Source organism: Orcinus orca, chromosome 7, assembly GCF_937001465.1.
Source record: "Orcinus orca chromosome 7, mOrcOrc1.1, whole genome shotgun sequence".
Classification (NCBI taxonomy): Eukaryota; Metazoa; Chordata; class Mammalia; order Artiodactyla; family Delphinidae; genus Orcinus; species Orcinus orca.
The window spans coordinates 26590514-26618483 of record NC_064565.1 but is presented as its reverse complement, the minus strand read 5'-3'; the positions used below and the strand labels follow the sequence as shown (position 1 = coordinate 26618483).

At 35.5% G+C, this 27970-nt stretch overlaps 1 protein-coding gene across 13 annotated transcripts in view; it reads right to left on the bottom strand.

Annotated features, from left to right (window-relative positions):
- RAB3GAP1 (RAB3 GTPase activating protein catalytic subunit 1) overlaps positions 1–27970 on the bottom strand; it is a 166944-nt gene that overhangs the window by 50961 nt on the left and 88013 nt on the right. For all 13 annotated transcript variants that reach the window (XR_007478551.1, XR_007478552.1, XR_007478553.1 and 10 more), the window contains 5 exons: positions 26986–27158; positions 25688–25742; positions 24494–24865; positions 15076–15213; positions 11145–11372 (listed from right to left, as the gene is read on the bottom strand). Coding sequence is in view for 8 of the 13 variants with exons in the window: in XM_049712667.1 (XP_049568624.1) it covers positions 11145–11372; positions 15076–15213; positions 24494–24865; positions 25688–25742; positions 26986–27158 (966 nt within the window). In the remaining 5 variants the exon portion in view is untranslated. The remainder of the gene's footprint in view (positions 1–11144; positions 11373–15075; positions 15214–24493; positions 24866–25687; positions 25743–26985; positions 27159–27970) is intronic.

Below are 27970 nucleotides of genomic sequence, written 5' to 3'. Positions count from 1 at the left end.
ACTAATATTAAGTATGTAAAATACTGTTTTGTAACCTGCATTCCTCAGTTAAGATTTCTAAACATTGCTAGTGACCTTCCTCTAAATTTTTTGGTTTTATTTTCTAAAATGGAAATTGTTTTATTATTTTTCTGATTTAAAAAAACACACAGAAAAGTATGTATAACACTTGGACCCTACCTTTAAGCTCTTTATTCAACAGCAGTAAAGACAAAAGAAATATAATCTCAAAATATGAGCCTGGCTGATAAATGCTCACAGATCTCAAAAGTACATAAGTAAATACAAAGAAGTATAATGCAAAAGTTCTCTAGAAATCCTACTTCCTAAGGAACAACAGTTTTGTGTTTTTCTTCTCAGACTTATTTCTATAAACACAAAGATACAGATGCATATGCAATTTCTTAACAAAAACTCATACACAATTTCATAACTTGCTTTGCTCATTTAATGATTTATGGTTTAAAATTATTTGCCTTGGAGGGTTTTGCGTTTTGAAACGTTTTTAAAATTTAAAAACTTTTTAAAAATACACATACCCAGAGTATTTTATAAATACAGAAAACACAAACACTCGTTTATACACCAACAAGCTTAAGAAACAGATCACCAGTACTTTCCAAGTCCCCCTTGTGCCCTCCCTTCTTTCGTTTTTCTTCATAGCTGTCTCACATATGTACGTAGCCCTAAACAATGTGTTGCTTAGTTTTGTCTGGTTTTAATTCTTTGTATAAATGGATTGCTTCTGGTTATGCTCCTCAGTGACTTGTTTTTCATTCAGCATTATTTCTGAGATGCATAGATGTTAATACTGATACATGCTCTAGTCTACTCATTTTCACTGCTGTATTAAAATGCCCCCCCCATTTTTTGGCTATTAAAAATAATGTTCCTGTCACATTATTTCATATGTTTGTGGTGCACATGTAGAGGAATTTCTTCAGGATATCTATCTAAAAATAGACAATGCCAAAATTATTATTTTTCAAATACTGAAGTCATATTCCAAATTATTTTACCAAGTATTTGAACAGATTTACATTCTTATATAGAGTAATAATATGAGCTCCCACTGTTGAACATCCTTGTTAACACTATTCCAAATGCTGTTTTCCTTAACTCACAGAAAAACAAATTTCCAAGAATACAAAGTATTTGTAAACCCTTTGCCTACATTGATTTGCTAACCTTTTACCTCATCTCTTTTATCACATGTATCTCTCCTCCTCTGTAGGTGCATAAAATATATACACACATACATTTTTTTCTGAATAATTTGAGATCAAGTTCCATATACGATGTCCCTTTAACTCCAAGTATCTGTGTGTATTTCCTAAAATTAAGAATGTAGTTAAACTAAATTAACACTGATCAAATACTTTTAATCTAAGCTATTATCCTTAGTACAACTTTGTCAATTGACTGAATAATGTCTTTTATAACCTTTTCCCACCACCATACGGGATCCAGTTAAAGATCATGCATTGGCTTTAGTTATCACACCTCTCTAATCTCAATGAATCTGGAAGTTTTCCAGTCTGTCTTTTATAACACTGACATTTTGAGTATAGTCATCCTCCCTTTTTTGGTGAACTAAATTCCATACTTTATTTCTATTTCCTTAGTTTTAAGGAATTGAGATATAATTTACATACCATAAAATTCACCACTTTAAAATGTACATTTCAGTGGTTTTTAGCATATTTGCAAGGTTATGCAACTATCACCACTATCTAAGTCCAGAAAATTTTCATTACCCCAAAAAGAAACCCAGTGGCCAAAAGCAGTCACTACCCCCAATCCCCCAGCAACTACTAAACTAACTTTCCTTCGCCATGGACTTGCCTATTCTGGATAATCCATGTAAGTGGAACCATGTAATATGTGGCCTTCTGTTTCTGGCTTCTTTCACTCAGCATAATGCTTTCAAGGTTCATCTGTGTTACAACATATATCAGAACTCCATTTTTATGGCTGAGTTATATTCCATTGTATGGATATACAACATTTTGCTTATGTATTCATCAGTTGATAGACATTTGGATTAGTTTCACTTTGGGGCTATTATGAATAATGAGGCTCTCAATATTTGTGTACAAAGTTTCCTTAGTTTTTATCTAATGTCTATTTCCTATTCCAGGATCCCATCCAGGATATCACATTATATTTAGTAGTAATGTTTCTAGGCTCCCCTTGGATGTGACAGTTTCTCAGACTTTCTTGTTTTTACTGGCCTTAGACAGTTTTGAGGAATTCTAGTCTGGTATTTTGTAAAAAGTCCCTCAATTATGACTTATTTGCTGTTTTTCTGAAAATTAAACTGCAGTTATATGTTTTGGGGAGGAAGACCAAAGAGGTAGAGTGCCATTTTCATCATATCATATCAAGATGTGACTTATTATCCCTGTTGTCACCCTTGCTCACCTGGCTAAGGTGGTGTTTGTCAGGTTTCTGCACTGTACAGCTACTCATTTCCCCTACGCTGCACACTGTACTATAGAAGGAAGTCACCGTGCACAGCCCACACTTATGGAGTGCAGAGATATGCTCCATTTCCTTGATGGCAGAGTAGATTTAGAGTTCTTATGCATGGGAGATTTGTCTCTCCTCTCCAATTTATTCCATGATTTATTTTTATCACTATAGACTCAAGGATATTTATATTTTGATTATAATCCAATACTGTTTTATTTATTATTGCACAAATTGTTCCAGTGTTGGCCATTGGGTAATCTTTCAGTTGGTTCCTGTGTTTCTTTAATCTTCTCCCACAGTTGTGTTTTTTTTTTTTTTTTAGCTCTTTTTAAAACACAGTGTTTCTCATTTGGGGTTTCTCTAATGTTTCCTCATTATTAGATGCAGATTATGCACTCTTGGACCAAACAGTACATAAGTGATGTTGGACTCTTCAGATTAGCACATCTCAATGCAGACAATCTGCCCCTTATTGGTGATATTCATTTTGATCATTCAGTCAAGGTACTGTCCCATTTCTCCAGTGCATACTTATTATTTATTCCCTTGCAATTCAGAAGTATAATCTGTAAAGAGCCACTTTAAAACCATGCAAGTATGACACTCTTTACCCAGATTTCCACCTAGACTTAATATCTATTGATGATTCTTACCTGAACCAGTTACTATAAATATGGTTGTAAAATGAAGTTTCCAACTCCAACGTATCCTCTATATTTATCATTCATCTTTGTGCTGAAATGCCCTCCCTTCTCTCCCATTTCTTTATTTATCTACATATTATCAATGTGGACCCATGGGTTATGATTTCTATCCAATGGTTTATAATTCATTACTGTCCTTATCTGGCACTCAAATTGTCCAGATTTGGCCAGTAAGAGCCCCTTCAACCTAGCTACTTATGAAATGCCGCCATCTTTTTAAAAAAACACTTCCTTATTTTCTGGCAACACATGATCTTCCATACATCTTACACCTTCCCTGCCCCAATCCTGAAATCAGCCATTTCTCTGAAGAAAGCATGGTTCCTTTTAGTAAGGAATGTTCCAGAAATCAAAATATATGTGCTCACTGCTACCAGGATGTCACTGCTTCTAGATCCCTACAGAAGTGAGCTAGGAAATGTATGCTTATATATATACATATGTACATACCCACATACCTATCCGTATTTTAGAAACCTATGAGTCCATACCAATACCTCCAATTCCAATCACTGCCACTGGGTCTTCTTTGCCTTCCTCAATTCCACGTTTGCATCTCACTTCCACAATGAGAATTCTGGCTCCCAACAATACCAAATTACTCATTTGCTCAAACAATAATCCATCTACAAGTTTCAGAATTGCTTACCCATATCACTATAAAAACAAACCTAGAAAGTACGAGTTTAAGATTTGTTTCCTGTGGTCTCCCGCCACCCACCACACCTGAGGGTATACAGTCAAACATATCTTTTGTCCATTAATTACCTGAATTAGATTTCTTCCTCCCACTCCATCCCCCTTTCAGTGTAGATGTTATTTGTTTGAAATACAGCTAGTTTATCTCAGCTTGCTTTCAGTCTTAGGTTATTTCCCCTCTTTCTATTCTTCTTGATTTAAGTTTTGAATGTAGACCATTACATTTTTCCAGAGTCAAATGTATACAGAAAGCACACTCTTTTCTAAGTGTAACCCCTGCGCCCCATATTCCTCCCACTCTATCTTTCCCTCCCCCTCCAAACCTTCTGGGTAACTAATTTCAGTGTTTTCTGGTTTATCCTTACTGAGTGTCTTTTTGTAAACATAAATAGATATGTTTTCTTAATTGACGCCCCCGTTTTTTTAAACACAAAATGAAGCTATACTCTTATACTTTATTTTTATACTCGTTTATACTTTTCTTTACTATACTCCTTGATACTCTTTTATACTTTACTTTTATACACTTTTAATACTTCTCTCTTAAAAACATATCCTAGAAGCTGATTTCTATCAGTTAATAAAGGTTTTTCTCCTTTTTTCTTTTTTTTTTTTTAAACCGCTACATAGTACTCAGTTATGTAGATGAACCACAGTTTATTCCACAAAGCTCCTAAGTTTGGGCATGTAGATAGTTTCCAGTATTTTGTAATTACAAGTAATGCAGCAATGAATAACTTAATGCATCTGTATTTTTGTTCTGTTGAAAATATTAGGGTAAATTCCTAGAAATGGGATTGCTTCTAGGTTAAAGGGTAAATGCATATGTAAATTTTGTTAAATACTGCCAAATTCCCCTCCACAGGGGCTTGGACCATCTAGCCTCTTACCAGTACTGTATGAGAGGGCCTGGTTCCTCATGGTCTCACTATTTATCAAGCTTTTGAATTTTTGCCAATCTGATTGTGAGAAATGGTTATCTCAGTACAGTTTTAATTTGCATTTCTCTTATCATGAATGAAGTTGAACATCTTTTGATAGGTTTAAGGGTAATTATCCTTTTCATGGTGAGTTCTCTACTCATATCTCCTGACCATTTTTCTATAGTATTTGGCCCTTTATCTGCAATACATATTCTCCCAGTTTACAAATATTTCTCTCAGTTTATCATTTGTCTTTTGAATTTACTTTTCTTTTTGTCATGCAAGAGTTTTTTTTTTTAAACAAATTCTATCAATCATATTTTTAACTGCATCTCGGTTTTGACTCCTTTCTCTAAATTCAGGTTACAGAGGAATTCACCCATGTTTTCTTCTAGTGCTCCTACAGCTTCATCTTCAGTCCATTCTTGTCTATGGTATATGAGAGAGAACTAATTTATCTTTTTCCAAAAGGTTATTGTTATCTCAAGACCATTTATTAAAAAGGCCATCTATACCCCAGTGATTGAGATGCCATCTTCATCATATACTAGATTTCCACATGTAGTTATGGACTTTTCCATTCTGTTTCACTGAGCTATTTATGCGCCAGTATCACATTATTTAAATAGTGAGGCTTTGTACTGTGCTTTAAAATCTGGTTGGGTTAGTTGCCACCCTTTCCCTCCCTTCCCCCATAGCTCTTTCTTTTCAACCTGTTCATAGCTATTCCTGCATGTGCTTTTTAAACAACAATTCACCCACTTAAAGTGTACAATTCAGTGGTTTTAGGTATATTTACAGAGTTGTACAACCAAAAACCACAATCAATTTTATAACATTTTCAGCACCCCAAAAAGAAATCCATTAACGTCTACTCTCCAAACCCCTGAGTCCTAACTTGCATTTTTATTTCTCCATATGAACTTTAGTACCAACTTGTCTGGCTCCATAATAAAGCCTTTTAGTGTTTTTATTGGGATTGCACTAAATTTATAAATTGATTTAGGTAGAACTGACCTTAATGATATTGAGACTTCCTAACCAGGAACAAGGGTTATCTTTCTATTTGTTCAACTGTGTTTTTCAGGAGCGTTTTGTTTTCTTTATTCAGATTTCAAGGATTTCTTGTTAAAGTTTATTCCCAAGTATTTTAATGGCTTTTTTTCTTCTTATAGTGAAAAGATAATGACATTTACATCTTCAGAATAGCTATTATTTGTGTACATGAGTGCTACTAGTTGTATATTAACTTTATATCCTGCTACCTTGCTGAATTCTTTTGCTTGAATTAGTTTTAACAATGATTCTTTAGATTTTTTCCAGTATACTGCCACATAATCTGCAAAGTTTTTTTCTTTTTAGCTCCTATGCCTCTGCCTCATAATGATACAATTTTCTTAGACTTGTTAATCCAGTCAATTATACTGTATAAATAGAGTTCCAAATAATCACCCTTGCATTCAATCAACATGTGTTATTTTCTTAAAGTGATAATAGAGTCTGTTCACTTAGCATTTTTGCATTCAATTTCTTATTACTGGTCTGTAACTTTTTTTTTGTATGCTGTCTCTATCAGGTTTAGGTACATTGTTATAGTTACTTCATAAAAAGACTCTGGAAAATTTCCTTCAATTACTATGCATTGAAACAATTTGTGCAGCAGTGGAACTACATGGTCTCTCTATTCCCCTGTGAAACCATCTAGGCCTGGTGCTTTTTTACAGGGTTATTTCCTTGATAACTGTCTCTATTTCTTCTTTGGAAACTGGTCTGTTTATATATACTTTGTCTTTACTGGGGTCAGTTTTGGTACACTGCATTTTCCTAAAAAATCATCCATTTCATCTCAGTTTTCAAATTTTCAGTATGTTTAAAAAAATACTTCCTCTGAATCAATAGTCATTTGCCCTTTTCATCATTTATTTTGCATATGCGTGCTTTTTTCCCTTTCTTTTGTGATTAAGGTAGCTAACGGCTTATCTACTTTGATTTTTTTTTTAAACCAGATTAATTTGATCTGTTTTTCTGTTCTCTACCTCACTGTTATCTGCATTTTATCTTTATGACTGCCCTTCCTTAATTTTCATCTGGTTTTACTTTGTTGTTCTTTTTCTAGGTTTTTGAGTTAGGAATTTATTAATCCAATAATTTTCATTCTTTTGCTTTTTTAAATAATTTTTTAAATAAATTTATTTTATTATTTATTTTTGGCTACATTGGGTCTTCGTTGCTGTGCGTGGGCTTTCTCTAGTTGCAGCGTACAGGCTTCTCATTGTGGTGGCTTCTCTTGTTGCAGAGCACAGGCTCTAGGTGCACGGGCTTCAGTAATTGTGGCTCGCGGGCTCTAGAGCGCAGGCTCAGTAGTTGTGGCGCAGACTTAGTTGCTCCGCAGCATGTGGGATCTTCCCGGACCAGAGATTGAACCCGTGTCCCCTGCACCAGCAGGCGGATTCTTAACCACTGCACCACCTCTTTTGCTTTTTCTTGATGTAGGTATTTAGGGCTATGGATTTTCCTTTGATCGCTTCTTAAATATATCCTATAGGCTCTGTTAGGCAGTATTTTCATCATCATTATTTTTCAGGAATTCTATAGTTCCTCTTTGTATTTCCCCTTTCACCTAAGTGCTGTTTAAATTTCCAGTTGGAAGGCCTAGGGTTTTAAATTTTTAATTACTAGTTTTATTGCAGAGATCAGAGTATTGGTCTTATTGCCACTATGAAACCCACTGATGTTTTCTTTGTGCCCTAACATACTATCAGTTTTTTGTTTTTGTTTCTTTATATAAATTTCTTTTTCTTTCTTGGGGGGGCTGCATTGGGTCTTCGTTGCTGTGCACGGGCTTTCTCTAGTTGCAGTGAGCAGGGGCTACTCTTTGTTGTGGTACATAGGCTTCTCACTGAGGTGGCTTCTCTTGTAGCGGAGCATGGGCTCTAGGTGCGCGGGCTTCAGTTGTTGTGGCCCACGGGCTCAGTAGTTGTGGCTCGCGGGCTCTAGAGCTCAGGCTCAGTAGTTGTGGCGCACGGGCTTAGTTGCTCCGCGGCATGTGGTATCTTCCCAGACCAGGGCTTGAACCTGTGTCCCTTGCATTGGCAAGTGGATTCTTAACCACTGCGACACCAGGGAAGTCCCTACTATCAGTTTTTGTGAATGTTCCATGTGTGCTTGAAAAGAAAGTACAGTTTCTATTATCAAGGTATAGTGTTTGAGATACATCTAAAAGATCAACCTTATTATCTTGTTTAGATCTTTTCTTAGTTTTGTTTACCTGTCTTGTATTGAGTGTGTTAAAAGTCCTGTTATTAGTGTGTTTTGATCTATTTCTTTTTGCATCTCCCATGGTTTCTGTTTTATACAAATGGTTACTGTGTTATCTAGTACATAAACATTAACAACTATATATCCTCATTGTGAAATATCACTTTTAGACTATAAAGCATCCTTGTGTATCTCATTTAATGCTTTTCTGCTTCAATTCTATTTTGTTTGGCATTAGGATTAAAACTCCTGCTTTCTTAATGTTTTCATTTACCTGGTAAATCTCTGTCCATTGTTTACTTTGTAGCCTTTCTGAAGGCTACAGGTTTAGGTACATTGTTATAGTTACTTCATAAAAAGAATAACAGAATGCCTTGTTGACAGCAGAGTTGGGTTTATATGACTATCTTATACTGTAATTACTCTGCATGTGATATGATTTTTATTATGTGTGTTACTCTATTTGGTGTGTGTTCTTTGCTTTTGAATAATTTTTCCATTGTACTTAAGAAGGTTTATATTTTTATTCTAGTATATAACCTTGTATTAATACCTTTTATGCTGCCCTTAATTCACTTATATCTTTATCTATTTTATGAACTGGTCTGATAATTTTAAATGGTATCCTTTGCTTACCACTTATTATCTATGTAACAGTCAATGATTTCATTCTACTTTCCTCCTTCTCTCTTTTTCCATCCCAACTTTTATAGCTGCATTCTCTCTACTTTGCCCTAATATACAGTTTTTACATATTCTTCTTCTACCCATGTCCCCATCTAGTTTTAGTCTTAGCTCTAAAATTAAATAAATGAAATGCTCACCCATAAGCCCTTTGCCAAAATTTCCCTAGTCATCTCTTGGTTAAGTTCATCCTCCTATACTATATTGTTCAATAAGGCAGCCACTAGCCAAATGCAGCCATTTAGAAATCCAGTTCCTATGTTATACAAGCCACATTTCAAGTGCTCATTAAAGCCACATATGGCCAGGGGCTACCATTTTGGACAGCATAGCTATAACCATTCTGAACACCGCAGGAAGTTCTATTGGACTGGGGCAGCTGTAGTGGACTCCTCAGGAAGGGCACACGTATACAGTTATTTGGGCAAAAACTCAGAGAAAACATTTTTTATAGCCTTCACTACCTGGACATCTTGGTGGAATGTAAAATCTTTAGTGTGTATTTTTTCCTTATACTTCTTGAAAACTGCTCCACACTGCCCTGCTGTTGAGAAATCTGACAACTCTCTCGTTCTCTTTCCCTTGTAAATTATTTTCATGTTTTTGCCTGCAGGGTCTGAGTTTCTTATTTTTGTTTTTTAAATATTTAAGGTCTAGTAGTATTACAGTGACATAATTTGGAGTTCACTACTCCTAGTCAACTTTCCCCTGTACCCAGTGAGCCCTTTCAATGTGTAAATTTGGGTTTTCTTTCATAACCAGAAAGTTTTTCTTAAATTGCAGTCTTAAGTATTAGTTCTGTTCTAGTGCTTTGATTTTTCTGCTTCAAGGACTCTGATAAAATGAGTATTATTCCTACTTTTCCTATCTTTCATTTTTACTATTTTCTCCCCAGTCCCTTTACTCCTTTATCTCATTTTCTTTCTCTTGGCTGTTTTGCTGCTTTTCCTCAATGCCTTTTATTAAATTTAAATATGAACCTATTCTTCTGTGGGTGCCATGTAATTTAGTCTTTGTTTTTGATATGGTTGTCTTTTTCTTATACTTCTATCCTGAGTTAAATCAACAGTAGTTTCATTTCTCTGTGGGGTTTTGGATTCATTTGTGCTCTTGTTTTTAGTATTTCTAATTAAACATGATTTTTCATATCCCCCATGCTTGTTTGAGAATATTTGACTCAGTATGGACTGTTATGTTACAATTTTCTTCTGCTTTGTGGTCAGTTTTCTGGGAAATGTTTTTATTAGCTGAAATGATCCAATTTGTGCTTTCTGTTTTTTATAGTAGTTTTATATAGATGTAGTCTGCTCTTTACTATTATTGGTCATGTCACAGTTCAAAAGTGCCCTCTTCTGCATAATTTCTTTAATGGATGGCGGGAGATGAGGGAGGTTGATATGTCTTATTTCTCTTTCATTCCTACAGAATCTTTAATCTTCCCCTTGTTTCCTTCGTTCCCATCAATGCTTTATCTCTAAGGGGTATATCATTCCTACTTATCTACCTGGTTCTTCCTAAGGCAGAGTCTCTCTGAATGTCCACTTCTGGTCCTGCTTACTGTCAAGCCACTTCCCTGTAGCCAGTGCTGTTAACTCTCAAGCCCTACCTGTGTTGAGTATTTTGACACTTAGTGTTAGGAGCAGTCTTTCTGGAGTGACTGGGCTGCATTTAAGTCTTCTGTATCCCTCAGCATTTCTTCTTAAGACTCCCTGTCCATACTCTCTACACCCACAGGCTTACAACGGTGGGAAATCCACTGGAATCTGGCTTATTTCTCTACTTACTTAGTTAATTCAAAGATCACTGTAGTCTCTAACTGTAGTAATGCTGACAGCATGGATTTCTGTACTCTACTTAATTTCATGGGGTTTTTTGGGAGTTGGGTGGGTGGAAGGGTATGTGGGACAACTTGATATCAGGTGGCTGCCAATATTCTCCAGAACTCCAATGTTTTTTTAATAATTGCAAAGTAGTCTACTAAATGATATATCATAATTTATTAAACAAAGCCTTATTTTTGGAAATGTTGGCTGTATCTACTTTTTCACTATGAAACTTTTTGAACATCATTCTTGAACACTGATCTTTATGTATCTCTCATTATTCCTTTAATACATTTTTTTGGCAGTAGAACTGCTAAATCAAAAGACATGATCATTTTTAAGCCTTTTGACATATGCTGTGAGATGGTCCAATGGTAAACATTCTATGTAAAATATGCATGTCTTATTCTTTGGACTACCTGTAACCAGTTCTAAAATCTTAAATGTGAATATTCAATATGTAAAAGGTTCATTACATTTCAATGCTTTGCTTCTCAAGTATGTCCAAAGCTTTCATATCTATCATAGATTTTAAAATACTAGAACAACAATTAGCAGTATACTCAAACATCAGTTACCTTTTCTGCTTCCCGTGTATCATCAAAGAGTCTCCTTTGCCTTCTAGCGGGAATTGGCTTAGCTGTTTCCCAGGCTTCTACCCACATATTGCTTGGAATCTTCATTCGGGCGCTCAGTTCTCCTTTCAGAACCATGTTGCCCTTTTCATCAATCACTTCCTCTTCAATGTAATCCCGGGGTGAGTACCACCTCACAAAATCTTCCAGAAAACAACCTGGATTAGCTGCCTAAAACAGACAAAAAATTCAGCAGAATCAAATAAAAATCAACAGTTATTGATAAACCTGTTTTCAAAAATCATACTTTCACTCTCACAAAAAGACCAATCTTTACAAAATGTAGTATGTGACTTGAGTTACAATGTCACCTTTAAATCAGATCAGATGTTAAAGCACCAAAAGTACTTTATTTTTGCTGCCCCCATTTTAAAGAAAAAGAAAACGTTTTCATTTGATGAATTTGGAAATAAAAATTTGATGTAAAGTGAAAATAAATCTCAGACTATAAGTTATATAAGTTAATTTAAAATTATAGTATAATAACTACTCAATACTTAGAAAAGTATCAATAAGCTCAAGTCAAGTAAATTAAATAATACACAATATGATCAGAATAATAACCCAATGATGGAAAAGTTCTGCTCTTTTTTTCCTCGATAAGTCAATACTGATACTGCAATAAATATCAGCTAACCTCAAAAATGTTCTATTCAACCATCAAATTCTCATGCTTTATATAACAAGTTACCATTACATAAACTGCTTTTGTGCCATTAAGGAATTGGAATTAAAATGTGCTTTTGTGCCACTAAGGAATTTGAATTAAAATCACTGTTTTTCAGGCTTCTGAAACCAAACTAATTAAAGTTTTATTTAGTGGATAATTCCATAGAATTAACAATGATGCATGCCAAAATCCTTTAAGTACTTCTACATTTAAGCCTGAAAAAAAAGGGAGAGGCTTTTACAGTGTTAGTGGTAAGGCATGGAGGTCTTTTTGCCAGTGCCCAGTAATATATTAGTAGAGTATTAAGGATGGGCATATATATCATCCCCTTAATATTCAAAAGATATGTGTACACATGTTAAACACATACCTTTTTGGTTATAATTCTCTACCACAACATATTCATCCTGCTATGAGTACTATATTTAATTGCCTGAAACAGTAAGTGATGTAAGCATTACTAAAAAGTGTTAAGCATTATGGTCATTTTCTTTCTTTTTAAATTAAATTAACCTCACACCAAAATGAAAACCAACATGATGAGAATGGTTAGTCTTAAATTTGAAGAGCAAAACTACCAACTTCTCCTTATTGAGCTTACTGGCTGCCAGTATAATCATCCCCACCAATATTAGGAAATCCCCAAAGGGATGAGAAATTAGGAGGGTTCTTAACTGACAGCCAACAACATAAACTTCTAAGGGCTATGGCATCACAGCAACAAAAAACTGCTGTGAACTGCAATGAGTCAAGATTACTGCATGATTCAGGATTCATGTACTAAGACTGGATATTAACCAGGCAACACCACACCCTCATGAAAACATCTCAGGAAACTAGAGAGATAGGCCTTGAGCGAAGAGAATGAACCTGAAAAAGAAAACAAGACTGAACTCTTGTACTACAGAATGGGTTAAAGAAAGACAGTTCACACCAGAATTCTTCCTTCTGGTTGTCTTTATTATACCAGACAGAACATAGCGCTACTAGGAGAGGCTCAAGACTCACTTCAGCTATGGCTGATCTTCTTTCTACTCTTACAGGTATATACTCCAAGGGCATGCTCGAGAACAGGCCCTGTCCTTCTGGAACTGTGCAGTGTAGGTGCCTCATGTACCTATCAGCATTTATGCAAAGCTCTGGGGACTCTCCCATGGCCCCTAATACCAAGTCATCCCTATACAAAAAGGGAAAGGCAACCATACCTATTTTAGCATGACTACGTATTTCCTTAAATATATTATCTGATTCCCACATATGGGCAGATGTGTAAGTTGGTTATTTGTCATATAATCTACTTTCTGGTTAAAACAATGTTATTGAAGAGATTTTTACATTACCCAGGTTAGTCCAAAAGAGTCTAACGAACCACAGTTTTGCTGAAGCACCGTGTTAAAGGAATTATATAGCACCTTGAGGAGCAAAGGTTTCTATGGGGAAAAGCTTTTACAGCTCCAATTTGGAATTTCCTCCTGTACATGCTTCTACAAGGACACTGCAGCAGAAGAGGGACAGATGAATATGAAGGCAGCTAAAGGTCAGGTAAAAAAAATAGCTGCTATGGAGGCCAGTACTTCCTACTGTGCACACACACCCTAAGCCAATTCCCTCCTCTAACTTTTTGATTTAACACATACCCTGAGAGCCAATTGGCTTCTCTTTATCCACTGTACCAACTATCTGCTTTAAAACACATCTCTTTTTCTTGCCTCACAGCGGAATAGAACTCAAAGATTTTCTGTATCTTTCTAATCTCTATGGAAAACATGCAGCTCTTGAGAGGTTTACTGAAGATTTCTTCTTTTAGGAAAGATGGGGGAAACAAGCAGGGAATAAAAAGACTCCCTTTTATTGTCACTCTCTGCTAGCAGGGAAGATGAAAGTAGCATAGGTTTTCACGGGGTGTTTATGTTGAAATATCAAACTCAGGCTGGCCTACCTAGCACAAAAACAGGACTGAGTAGGAGCTGTGGAATGAAAAAATGGAGGCCATCACAGGTACCAGTAGGTTAAGGAAGAAAGTCTGGGCATGGGAGACAGTTCAGAGTATCAATAATAGGAAAAGGAAGCCCTGTGGCCCACTGAGCTACCCATTTTTTTTTTTTTAATGTACATGGATTTGCCTCTGCTTTCAAAAATAAATGATCCAGAAAGACTTTCTTCATCACTTGGTTTTTAAATTAATAAGCTAAGTGTAACCATTCTCTGAATCCTTTGTGTTCTAGATACAGGCCTGTATCTAAGCCTAAAATATTCTTCTCCAGGTAGCAAATGCCTATTCATCCTAAACTGTGATGCTTCTGAAAAATTTTCCATGACCTCCACTCAGTACAGTCAGTCACCTTTTTGACCTTGCTCTCCTAAGAGAACTCATCACATAGTAATTATTTACATATCTCCTCCCACAACCTCAATAGACTGTAACTGAGGATAAACATTGTACTTCTTAATTACCTAATCACAGTGTCTGTCACAAAGCAGGTAACCAAAGGTTTGCTGAATGAAGCAGCCTATGTTAAATCCTAAGGATTTCTAAAAACCTTGCATTAAATTGACTAAAGGAAGAAAACTTCCCAATCCTCATATAGAAATGATTCAGTTCTCAACTTCCAACCATTATTCAAAGATTATTCTTTTCAGACTTCCCTGGTGATGCAGTGGTTAAGAATCCGCCTGCCAATGCAGGGGACACGGGTTTGAGCCCTGGTCTGGGAAGATCCCACATGCTGCAGAGCAACTAAGCCCGGGCACCACAACTACTGAGCCTGCGCTCTAGAGCCCGCACGCCATAACTACTAAAGCCCACATGCCTAGAGCCCGTGCTCTGCCACAAGAGAAGCCACCGCAATGAGAAGCCCATGCACCACATCAAAGAGTAGCCCCCGCTCACAGCAACCAGAGAAAGCCCACGTGTAGCAACGAAGACCCAACCAATGCAGCCAAAAATAAATAAAATAAATTTATTTTTAAAATATAGAATCATTTTTTTAAAAAAGATTGTTCTTTTCTTTTTTAAACTCAAGAAGCAAGTTTGACTATGACCTTTAGGGGATGGAGGTAGGGTGTTGTAACTACGAATGAAATTTAAACATTTAATAAAAAAAAAAGACATGCAGGCCTTTACACCACTTTACAGAGTGACTTTCACAGCTTCATCCCAGAATAGCTCAAAATAGACTCCCGAGCTCTGATAACGTGACCCACCTTAAAAGACTCCATATCTGAGAGCAGACAGGCACTCTGCATGCGTGCTCGGAGGTGAGCCCCTTCTGCCGATGTACCCAATTTAGCTAGAACCTCCGACTGCTCTTCTAGCAGATCTTCTGTCATAGGTGCTGGTTCCTGCGAAGCACAAAAGGACAAAGCTCGTGAATAGCTTTTTTTAGAGAAAGCAGAACTATAAAAATAGAACAAAGACAACAATTATTTCAGCTATAGCAGTCACAAGATATGTATTTAAAAGAATTCAGAGAAATTTGCAAGTTTTCTGGAACCTACATGAAAAAGTAACAAGAAGAATAAGTATGACTGTCAGTGCACTGCCCCCCACCCCGCCCCGCCAGCCAACAGATAAGATTTTCATGTTTCCTTGACCATAGCTAAGAGAGGAACTGGATGCACTGAACATCTTCCTGCCTATTAATGATAAAGAAATGAAGTCCTAAGATATTTTTATGAATGCCATTATTAGTTGCAACAAGGTTTTTATTATACCTAGTAAGAGAAGAAAACTGAAAAGAATTGAACCCCAAATAACTATATTTTATGTTGGAGGAGTAGCTTTGAGTTTATGTTCCAAACACATTCAAATTACCAATTCCCACAAGAAGTTGTTTTTTACTTTGGGGAATCAGAGACATTATATATTTTAATGGTAACCCCAAATAAAACAGCAGCTAAGGCAAATCTAAAGGAAAATACAACTGTAGAATCATTAAGAGAGAGACAGAAAACATTTCAAAACTGTTCAGGGGGGCTTAGGAAAGTTCTCTGAGAATTGATTCCATTAGATTTTATATTTGAAATATGAAGAACTCAACAACCCAGAGACTAACCAAACAAATCTTGCCTGCTTTGTTGTTAAAGCCAGAAAAACATGAACTCCTTTATTCCTAAATAGGATAAGACCTAGCAGAAGTAAGTGTCTTGTCAATAAATAGATTCCTTCTAGATTTCAGGAGCTTACTATGAAAGCAAGTTTTCTTAGCCTCAGTACTACTGACAGTTCAGACTGGATACTGTCGTGGTGCCTGTTCTATGCATTGTAGGATGTTTAGCAGCATATCTCTGGCCTCTGCCCACTACTGCCTGTAGTACCACTCCACCTCATGACAATCAAAAATGTTTCCAGACCTTGCCAAATACCCCTGGGAGGCAAAACACACTCCCCAGTTGAGAACCACTTCCACAGAGATAAATAATTTTTGCAGATATCTGTCAGAAATAAAGTAGAAGCATGGTAAAGGTATGGCATTCAAAACACAGCAACAAACAAAAGAAAGTAACTTTTTTCTTATATCATTCTCATTTTTGAAACAAACCTACAAGGGCACTTACAAACAGTGCTGGAGAGAATATAAATCTTCCCAGACAACAATCTGGAAATCAATACATGGCAAGCATTTATGATCATGCCCTCTGACCCAAGAATTCCACTTCTAGAAATATCACTGTAGTATTATCTATAACAGTGTGAAAATTGGAAAGAATCTGAATGTACAATAACGGAAATGGTTTGATATAGGAAAAAATGGGGAGGAACTACTTTAACAGTTTATCTCTGGATTATGGAAATACGAGCTTTTGTTTTGCTTTCTCTACAATGAACATGCATCACTTTCAAAGTCTCACCCTGATACTTGGGGTTGAATAATAATTGGTAAGACAGTATGACAGACCGGTTAAGAGTTTGGGCTCTAGAAACAACATGCCTGTATTTGAATCCCAGCTGTATAACCTTGGGCAATTACTCCAGCTTTATGTGACTCACTGTTGTGAAGAATAGATCCTGGCACAAGCTCAATAAACACTTGCAATTAGAGACAAAATACTTAGGCTGTATTTTAAGTTTTTTACTCTACTTTCCCTATGATATCAAAATTCCTCAGATTCAAAAATAACATGAATCTCCAATGAAGCAGTATACTCAGGAGCAGAGGCCCTCATTATTTCCATTAAAAAGGAACTCCTTTTCATTGTCCTTTAGCCTCCTGAGGGAAGGGAGGAGATACTGAAAGGATACTGACTACCCCTCCCACCTGGGAACTCTGGCCAACTGTAAGTGAAAAACTTGATCAAGAGGAATACAAGCAGCAAAGAGCATGAGGGCCACACATTCTTATATGTACCATTTCTGAATATGCCCAAAGCTTTCTCATACACATGATCTCATCGCTAATCACTGAGAAGTCATCAGTGCATCTTACATGTGGTGAAACCGAATGCAGAGACAGCATCTTGCCCAACATCATCAAAGTGGCAAACTCTCAAGTGGCAAACTGAAGGGAGAATCTAGGACATCTATCTAACGCTGGCTTTGAGAACTATTAGTTTGGATCTAATCCACTACCTAAGAACTCCTGCTTTAACAGATTCTCTACAAATTTCTCTTCTAGCCCCTGCTCTAAAATGCTGAGAAAAATTTTTAAGCCTTTCCTAGCCATAAATTTTAGGTTGACCTAAGTCTACATGAAAGGAATAAGGGAGTATATTTAAATTCTTAGAAGTAGGACCTATATACAGTCTTATTATTTACTTTTTCTTTTTGGTGAAATGGCAATGGATTAACAGCACATTTTAAGCTAATTTCTAAAGTCTGAAATTATAATGGTTTCAACTGGGATCATTTTGAATTCCAAACACTTTCTATACGTACATACACAATGGTTATAATTCAAATAAGATTAACTTTAAAGAAAGTAAAACAGATTAAAAATTTGCCCCGATTTACCTAAAGGTAAGACAAAAATTAATTTCTAAATACATAAGATGCATGTTGAGAGAAAAGTAAGTTTAAATTATTCCAGACTTGGATTACAAATTTGAATGTGGAAACTAAAGCATCTGAAATAAATGAGGAAGACATAGCATTCTGAAGAAAAATAAAGCTTGAGCTTCCAGAACAACTTCCTCTGATTCTTCATTAACCCAATCAAACCAACATATATGCAACAAGTTCATTAAAAATAGGGAGTACTGTTAATTAAAACTTGGAAAAAGAAAGCACATAAAATATTAAACTTCACTGAACACTTACATGCCAATTATCTTTAAATATGATGTGTAATTTAACCCTGAACAACCCAAAGTAATACAAACTATTATTGGCTTTTAAAGTATTTAATATTTGTTTATTAAATAAATAAATAGGCAGGGTTTTCAAACTGAAGATACATTAGAACAAGACAGAAATACTTTCATTTTTTTCTTCTTGTCAACCACTGATCATATGACAAATTTTTAAACAGTATTTTTTGAAGTATAATCAACATACAGTAATTTAAAGGGTACATTTGTTAACTACATACCCATGAAGCAGTCACTACAATCAAGATAAAAAGCTTCCTTATGCCCATTTTTGGAAAGTCTATCAAAAAGTGAATAGATGAACTGTGCTATATCCATGCTGAGGAACACTACTAAGCAATAAAAATGAATGAACTACTGATACACACAACAACATATATGAATCTCAAAATAATTATGCTAAAAGAATTCACACACACAAAAACCATACTGTAATTACATAAAATTTATATAAAATTCTAGAAAATGCAAACTTTTTTTTAAGAGAGAAAAACAAGGCTCAGAAAGGAAACATAGCCTCTACTAGCAATACTAGCTAAAAATAAGGGTGGTGCCAGGCTACAAATCTAGCTCCGCTAGATTCCAACATCCCAGTCTATGCCACAAGACCTCAATACCAACTGCATGCACTCCAACAAAATTTGAAAAAATATACACTTGGTTTCTAGCATTAGAATAGTCTGTCCTAGTACTAACAGTTAGTGATGAAGTATCTAAAATATAATTACTTTTAAAATAATATAAAGAAGCAAAAAGATAAGGCCTGTCAAACAAACAAAACTAATGTCATAAATGACAGCCACCTGGCAAAGAAACAATGTAAGCATGGGAAAAAAAGTTAAGAGAATCCATGTTTAAAATTATCAAGCAATCATCCCAACATCCCACTGCACAATTATTACAACTGATCAACCCATCTCAAAATATGAAAACTGGTTAAAAAACCTTTAAGTCAATCCTTGCAGCCTGAGAAGCGATACTAGCCTCTTAGGTCTTATATAAGAAAAAGTCCTCAAAAGAATAATAGCCTAAAAAAAAAAAGAATAATAGCCTAGAGTCTGTCATACAGAGTGAAGTAAGCCAGAAATACCATATATTAACGCATATATGTGGAATCTAAAAAAACAGTACAGATGAACCTATTCGTAGATGTAGAGAACAGACATGTGGACACGGCGGGGGGGTTGGGGGGAAGGGGAGGGTGGGACAAAATTGGGAGACTAGGTTTGACATATATACACTACCATGTGTAAAATAGCTAGCTAGTGGGAACCTGGGGTACAGCACAGGGAGCTCAGCTTGGTGCTCTGTGATGGCCTAGATGGGTGGGATGGGTTGAGGGGTGGGAGGGAGGTCCAAGAGGGAGGGGATATAGGTATACATATAGCTGATTCACTTCATTGTACAGCAGAAACTAACACAACATTGTAAAGCAATTTTACTCCAATTTTAAAAAAAAAAGAATAGCCAAAAATTGAGTACTTATTTTGGACTAGACATGGTATCATTCACTTATCATATTTAAAACTCACTATTTCATTTAGAACTCACAATTATCTTATGATTACCTCAATATGCAAGACAAACATTTGATAAAATACAATACCTGATCATGAAAAAAACTCTCAGAAACTAGGGATAGGAGAAAATTTCCTTCATATGATAAATGATACCTACACCAGATACACTCAAAGATTATCACATGCGTTCCTTCTGAGACTGGGAACAAGAGGAGGATGTCCACTGTTCAACACTGTACCTGAGGTCCTAGCCAGTACAATAGGAAATGAAGAAGAATTAAAAAATGTACAGGCCAGAAAATCAAAATTCAAATTGTCTATTAACAGATAACATGACTGTGTGTATAGAAAACTCCAAATATACTAGAAACAATAAGTGAATGTAATAAGGTTGTTAGATTCAAGGTCAATATACAATAATAAACTATTTCTACATATCAGGGAAAATGTTTTTAAATGAAATTTAAAAATACCATTTACAATATTTGAAAAATTACAAATATTATATTTTGACATAAATTTAATAAAAGATATGCAAAACCTCTACATTAAAAACTAAAAAACACTGATAAGGGAAAGTAAAGGGAACATTCAATAAAATGAAAGACATTTCATGGTCACGAGACTCAATATTGTTAAGATATCAATTCTCTCCAATGCAATGCAATGCTAATTCTAAATCTAATTTGATACAATATGAATTAAAATCCCAGCAGGATTATTTTATGTGTGGAAACTGACAAACAGTTTCCCAAATTTACATAAAAAGGAAAAGAAGAGTCAAGATAATCTTGAAGAACAAAGTCAGAAGATTTAAACTACAAGATAGAAAGATTTTTATAAAACTATAGTAATAAGGACAGTACATTACTGGCACAAGGATAAACAAAGAGACTAACAGAATAAATAGTCCAGAAAGAGACCAACACACATACAATCACTTGATTTACAACAAAGATGTCACTGCCACTCCGTGGGAAAAGGCAGGTCTTCTGAATAATGGTGTTGGAACACAACTGTACACCCTTACAGAAAAAAGAGAATCTTAATCTCTTCCACACACCAAACACAGTCAATTTGAGGTGGATCAAAAACATAAATGTGATAGGTAAAACCATAAAGCTTCCAGAAGAAAACACAAGAGAGTATCTCCAGGACCTTGGGGTAGTTAATTTCTTAACAGGAGACAAAAGCAGTATCCACATAAGAAAAATATTGGTAGATCAGACCTTATTAAAATTAAAAATGCCTATTCAACAAAAGGCATCATTAAGAAAGTGAACAGGCAAGCCACCAACTAGGAGAAATTATTTGTTATAGATAGACAGACAGATACAGATATATACACCTCAGAACTCATATCCAGAATATATGAAGAATTCCTACAAAGCAATAGGGAAAAAGACGACTAATTTTGAAAAAATAGGTAAAGGTCTTGAACAGGCACTTGACCAAGAAAATATCCAAGTGGGCAATAAATATATGAAAATGTGTTCAGTGTCATTATTCATCAGGGAAATGTGAAAACATGAGATACTACTACATACCCCTCAGAAAGGCAAAAATTAAAATGATTGAAATTATCAAGTGTGCAGAGAAGAGTTAACATAGCAGGCCTTAGACTATTATCTTCAGAAAGGCCTGTTTGCAAAGTTGGCCCTCAGCTGGCTTCTGGGAACCTGGATCCTGGCAGAGTCGCACCATACTCCAAACTGATAAAAATGGTTCACTATGTGTAAACTCTTTGTGCAAACAATATGGTTTATGCTGAATACCTGCTTTCCTTCTGGGAGTCTGGAATTTTGGCACATGCTAGGCAGAGGGTGCTTTGTGACCAGGCCCCAGTAAAAAAAAAAACCCTGAGCACTGAGCCTCTGACAAGTTTCCCTAGTGGATAACATTTCACATGTGGTCACGATCAGTTGTGGAGTTAAGTGCATCTTGTGTGACTACTGCGAGGAGACTCTTGGAAGCTTGTGCTTGATATCCTCTGAACTTTGTCCCATGTGCCATTTCCTTTCACTTTGTGTCCCTTTGCTCTATTAAGTTACAGCTGTGAGCATGACTATATACTGAGTCCTGTGAGTCCTCCAAGCAAATCACCAAACCTGGGAGTGGTGTTGGGACCCCTGACACACCAAATGTAAGAGATTATGTGGAATAAACCACAATTATTATGCATTGTTGGAGGGAATGTAAATTAGTTCAACCACTTTGGGAGACTGTTTAGCAATATCTACTAAAGCTCAAACATATTGCTACCACAGGGCCCAACAATTCTACTCTTAAGAATATATCCAGGGCTTCCCTGGTGGCGCAGTGGTTGAGAATCTGCCTGCTAATGCAGGGGACACGGGTTCGAGCCCTGGTCTGGGAAGATCCCACATGCTGCGGAGCAACTAGGCCCGTGAGCCACAACTACTGAGCCTGCGCGTCTGGAGCCTGTGCTCCGCAACTAGAGAGGCCGCGATAGTGAGAGGCCTCCGCACCGCGATAAAGAATGGCCCCCGCAACTAGAGAAAGCCTGCGCACAGAAACGAAGACCCAACACAGCAAAAATAAATAAATAAATAAAATTAAAAAAAAAAAAAAAAGAATATATCCAAAAGAAAATGAGTATGTTCACCAAAAGACACATAAGAATTTTCATTTGTTTATAATAGCTCAAACTGTAAACAACTCAAATCGCATCAGCAGGTGAATGGATAAGCAATATAAGAATTGAGTGGCACATTCATATAACAGAATACTATAAAGTAATACAATATGCATAAATACTGATTCATATAATGACATAGATGAATCTCACAGACGGTTGTTAAATAAAAAAGCACAACACAAGAGTACATAATTCCATTCATATACAAAAGAGCAAGCAAAGTATGATTACATTTATGATATCCAAAAATTGACAAAACTAACCTATGCTAAGTTAGAAAACAGAATTACCTGGAGGGGAGTACTCAATACATCTGCCTATTTAAATTTTAAAAGATTAAATTAAAAATTCAGTTCCTTAGTTGCACTAGCCACATTTCAAGCACTCAATAGCTACATACAGATAATGGCTATAGTACTAGAGAACACAGAAAATATACGTGTCCATCTTCACAGAAAGTTCTACTGATTATTGCTGTTCTAGGATATTGAGAATTTTCTATATCTTGATATGGGTGGTAGTTACATGAGTTTTTATTTTTATATTTTTTATTTTTCTGAGTTAATTTTTTTATTGAGATATAATTGACATATAACATTCTATTAGTTTTACATGGGTTTTTAAATATGAAAAAACTCACCAAGCTGTACACTTAAGATTTGTGCACTTTATTTAGTTATAATTAACTCAATAGATAAGTAAACAAATGTTTTAAAAATAACTAGGAGAAAACATACACAATGTATATAACAGAGGATTTATATCTAATATATGAAGGACTCATATAAATCAATAAGAATAGGACAGCAACCTGAAAGAAAAATGGAATGCAATTCACAGGAAAGGATGGCATAAACATATTAAAAGATACTTAGGTTCATCAAAAATCAGGGAACTACAATCTAGAACACTGAGATACCACTTTTGCCCATCGTATTGGCAAAAATTTTTTTGACTGGTAATGTCAATTAAAAAAATTAAATTAAATATGAATACAAGTAACGTGAGTGCAAGAACCTTACTATATAGTTTGCTACTAAAATCCTAAGGCCTAGGACAGTGGTTGGCATATATTAGACACTCAATACATATTTATGGAGGAAGAAAGTGTAAAAGGGAAGTTGGGGAGAGAATGTTATTCCCTTACTCCTATATTCATCAATGACAGGGTATAAAATAGGTGCAGCCCTTTTGAAGAGGAATTTTATAGCTTATATATATGATTTTCTAGAAATTCCATTTCTCATTTCTTCCTTAGAGAAACACTCATATGTGAACAGATAATATATGAAAAACTACAAGAATCTGCTACATTACTGTAGCACTGTAATAGCAATAAGCTGCAAATAACATTGTACATTAAGAGGGTAATGGTTCAATAAGCTTATCACTCTTCCATGCCATGGAATATTACACAGCAGTTAAAGAGATGAAGTAGATCCACATGTAATGACATGAAGAGATCTTCAAGACACATTAAGTTAAAAAACTACACACCAATGCACACATTTTTAAAAATCCACAAAACTATGTATCATATGCATACACATACATACATCAAAGCATAGAAACAGGTGTAAGAAATTATAACCCAAACCAATAATAGTGGTTACTTCTACAGATTAGAATTGGAATTAGTGGGTGGTGGCTTTTACTTTTTCTAGGTTGAGTTTTTCACAATAAAATGTATTCACTTATTACCTATGCAAAAAAACCCAACAAAAACTATTGCTCTTCCTTAGGTTTTGAGTTGTTGCTATTCTACTTCCTAATGGTATAAAATGGATTCAAACTGCATATTAGAACAGATAAAAACTAATTATATAATTAAAGAATTTTTACTTTTGTTCTTCCAATATTTTTGGATTTTGTTTTTTTAAACATCTGAGTACCCACCACTAAGTTTAAGATGAACTAACAGATCACCTTATACATGATGAGCTACTATCTACTGAAACTTCAAAACATTTCTCAGTTGTACAAATAGTAGACCTAAAAGCCCCAAAAGTCAAATTTATAGATCTCTGAACATAGAACTGTTTAAAGAATTGCCTCTACCCAAAGCAATTATTTCTTACTAGGATGAAGTTATATAACCAACAAAAAATAAAACTTAAAGAACCAGTCCATGTCCTACCTGGGTCACTGGAATATATAGAGGTTCTCCATTATGTAGCAGATTAAGTTTCCCATGCTGATGGAGTCGTCCTTCTGGCTTTAAACTTGCCATCTCCTTAGGTCCTCCTTTCTTGCCACTCTCTTGTCCATTTCCCTTAAGTTCTTCAGTATCACTTAGGCATTCAAAAAATTCTTCCTCGCTGTCACTCCAAGAATCCCATGATTTTCCCACCTCTCCCTTTTCCTTATCCATATCTTTTAGATTGTCTGGCCCCAGCTGGTCTCCAGATTTTCCAGCATCCCCTGAATATGTATTAGTTACATTATCTGAAGGACTTGTCTTTCTCCCCTCATCACGTGCCTTCTTTCGTTCAATACAACAATTTAACATCTGAAAAAACATTCATATTTGAATTGTCAGGCAGTTAGTCAGACATAAGCAGGTCCCTGCCCCATTCTGGACAGGGTCATCCTTCTCTCCCCAACCTGGACACCGGTGATCAGAACATGCCCAGAGATCCTCCCTTTTGTGGTCAAGGACTGCTAAGTTTCCAGCCTTATTACAACCAACCTAGATAAAACCCACCAGCATAGGTTGGCGCAGGAGCACCAAGACCTAAAAGGTGATTCAAAGTAACCCAGGGCTCATTTTGCCGTATTTGTAATAAATGAGCACTACAGTTTTCCCCACACGCCCATAGGCTTCACTTGGGTGCTTATGCGTTAAGCGCCTGCGCACAAGGAGAAAAGTTACGTAACCTAAAGCTGTCAATCAACTTGTCAGTCAAATGACACACGAAGGGACTTTCTGCCTGAAAACCAACCCTATCCCCACTGCAGGATGGCTTCTGGTTTCCAGACAGCCCACTCTCATCCTTTCTCAGGAGTGTACTTCCGCTTTGCTTAATAAAACTTCTGCTGCTTAAAACTGCTCTATGTCTCTCGACTGAAGTTTTTCCTCGGGGAGGACAAGGACTGAGGAAATAGCCGTTCCGTCAGTGACAGTTACAGTAAAATAAAAATCTATCCACTACTTGAATATTTTATTTTCATTCTCCACCCTTTCCCTGGACCTTGTTGTGAATGACAATGACTTAAGTAACCTACAGCACCACAATGAGAATAGCCTATAATCCATTATCACATTTAATATCAGAATAAGCTCCGATTGAACCAAGACCACATTTATATACTGTCACTGGGAAATCTTTACCTGTAGTTTCTGATGCAGTAAACAACATCTTAGATCTGGGGGTCCACTTGCTAATCTATCAAATAAAGTAATGGGAAAAACAGCTTAGTAAAATTGCTTCAGATATTCATATTTTATACTTTTTTTATATTTTAGCCACATTGATAAATCAAAACTAGGTTTCTATAGATAAGGCAACTGAGATGGACCAAATAAAATTAAAAGATCAAAATTTATTTTATCCCCCTAGTCCATAATTCACCAACAGTAACAGCAAACTAGTGATAGCTCTCAAGCTAACAGAAACTTGAAAAAAATTTAAAGCCTAGAAATTCACCCTAGGAAGTAGCTAGCATGTAGTATTTCATGCCTTACAAAAGAGATTATATTATATATTCATTTCTCAATCATGGTGGATTCTCAATATAAATTCCATTGATCTCCACCTCCCTTTTGCTAAAGGGAGCCTGGACTGCCCCTAGGCTAAATCACTAGGTTCCCAGTAATCAGCCAAGAGAGAATCCAGCTAAGCAGAGGCTGGCAAATGACCCAAGAGTAAACATTTTTGGATCAAATACCACTTTATATTACTTATATCATGACTCTCCTCCCTTAGTTTGAGTAGCACAGGTAAATGGGCAGTAACCTATGCAGTACCAACATATATGCTAACTAAACTCTTTAAATGAAATGTCAATATAAATTATACCCAAAAATTATAGGTAATGTCTAATACCTGAACTTATGAACTATAAGATGTTTTTTTCCCTCCAACTATAAAAATGTATGTTCATGACAGAAGATTTAGAACACAAATGTACACACAAATGTATAAAGAGCAAAATAAAAACATAATTCACACCTGGGAAAACTACTGTTAACATCTGGTTGTATTTCTTTCCAATTATTTTTCTATACATATTTCTATATATATTCTATATATTTTCAGTATTCTCTATCAGCATAATTGAAAGCATAGTTGAAAGCACTCTGTATACATAACACTATATTCTATTTTACTACAAATATTGTGACCACTTTCCATGTTATTAGAGATTCTTGGGAAAAAAACTTTCCATTATAGAGACACATCATGATTTATTTAACCATTCTTTAATGTTTGATATTTAGGTTGTTTAACTTTTTTTTTCCTATTATAAATTTGCTGCAGTGAATACCTCTGAACAGAAATCGTGTCCTAAGTTTCTTACCACTTTCTTAGGGCAGATTTCCTAGAAGAGGAGAATTAATGGGTCAAAAGTCAAATTTTGCGAACAAACAAAAATCCTATCTCTAAAGCTGGAAACTGAAATTATTACCCTGGAATCAGAAAGTTGTTCTCCCATCTGAAACGCATTTCAAGAACAAACTCCTGCCAGAGATGTGCCACTCCTTTCAGTCCTCCATGGTAGAAATTGATCATACAAAGACACAAAGCCAATTTGTATGTTAAACTATCAGATGGTGCAGATTTGAACTGATTGTAGAGATTCTAAATTTAACAAAACAGAAACAAAGCAAAACTTGTTAACAACATATTTACATGTATAATCAAAAACTGTGTAGGTAGAGATTTTAATACTGAAATTAATCTATCCTACCAAACCTGCTTTTATCATATGTCTAATACATTATTGCCTAAATTGTTCTTAGGCAGCTCCATGTTTTCAAGATCTCTGTAAGTATCAAAAAGTGAAGCTATAGTTTAGTGAGCCTAAAGTTATAGCCTTCAATTTCTTCTGTGGAATCTTTAAGATATATTCCAAATTTCATGTGTTGTTATAAAAATCTTTTAATTACAAATGAGTACCCACTTGTCAAAATCAAAAACATAAAATCAGAACTGTATAAACTGAAAATGTAAAGCCTACTTTTCCTCCTCAGTTCATGAAATCACTTCCCCAAAATAACTATTGTTAACAATTTGATATATCTGCACACCTGTCATTTAAACTCTCATTTTTCAATTTATCAAAGACTTGAAAGAGGAAAACATGAAAATTCTACTTCATTTTACATGTTACTTCATTAAAGAATTTTCCACTCTCTGTCCAGTTTTGAAATACAAAGAAGAATCTGCTGCAAAATTTGATGATTTATGAAAAGTGTAAAATGAAGGCAATCCTATAACCATGCACAATATATTTGTTATTTTTTTCACTGTTTCCAGAAAAGTTCTTCTACCCAAAATATATATCTATGCCAATATTCTATAGTAGGGCATTGTCTGAATGAAGGCCATGATATCATCTTCACTCAAGTTTTACTAAGGTGATTTTTAAAATAAAAAGATCCCTATTTCAA